This window comes from Haliaeetus leucocephalus, unplaced genomic scaffold (assembly GCF_000737465.1).
Source record: "Haliaeetus leucocephalus isolate CR32 unplaced genomic scaffold, Haliaeetus_leucocephalus-4.0 Scaffold687, whole genome shotgun sequence".
NCBI classification, from domain to species: Eukaryota; Metazoa; Chordata; class Aves; order Accipitriformes; family Accipitridae; genus Haliaeetus; species Haliaeetus leucocephalus.
In genome coordinates this window covers 4424317-4424863 of record NW_010973123.1, presented here as the reverse complement: position 1 = coordinate 4424863, position 547 = coordinate 4424317, and the positions used below count along the sequence as shown (strand labels likewise).

Genomic DNA, 547 nt, shown 5'->3' with positions numbered 1-547 from the left:
GCGGAGTTTTCCCGCAGCTTTGCTATTTCCTCAAAGACTTTTGAGTGCAGACGGGTCTTCCGAGCACAGCCTTGGTTTAGGTTTCTTTTGCACTTTGCTCTTCCCGTACCACAGCAGAGTTGAAGGAGCGGCGGGAAGCCTTCAGCAGTCCGTCTCCAAAAGCTGCTGTAAAAGACACTTTGGGACATCGCCCTCTTCTTCTTCCTCTTCTTCCTCCTCCTCCTCCTCCTCCCCGCTCTGCCTGCCAGAAATAACACCGAAAGGGCTTCGCGCGTCCCCCCCCCGACTCCGTGTGTGGCAGCGGGGCTGCGGGCGGGGCCGGGGCCGGCCCGGAGGAGGAGGAGGAGGAGGAGGAGGAGGAGGAGGAGGGAGGGGAGGAAGGGGAGGTGCAGCAGCGCGGCCATCCCCGAGCGCCGCATCGCTGCGTGCGCGGAGCCGCCCGCTGCAGCCGGCAGGATGATCGCCGCCCAGCTCCTGGCCTACTACTTCACGGAGCTGAAGGAGGATCAGGTCAAAAAGGTAGATTGAAATCCCCTGCCCCCCTCGC

General features: G+C 62.7%; 1 protein-coding gene across 1 annotated transcript in view; it reads left to right on the top strand.

Annotated features, from left to right (window-relative positions):
• Positions 1–360: 360 nt before the first annotated feature.
• The window catches only part of HK1 (hexokinase 1), a 37811-nt gene continuing 37624 nt past the window's right edge, over positions 361–547 (top strand). Inside the window, exon 1 of the mRNA XM_010579945.1 lies at positions 361–519. Coding sequence (XP_010578247.1) covers positions 457–519 — 63 coding nt within the window. The 5' untranslated portion in view covers positions 361–456. The remainder of the gene's footprint in view (positions 520–547) is intronic.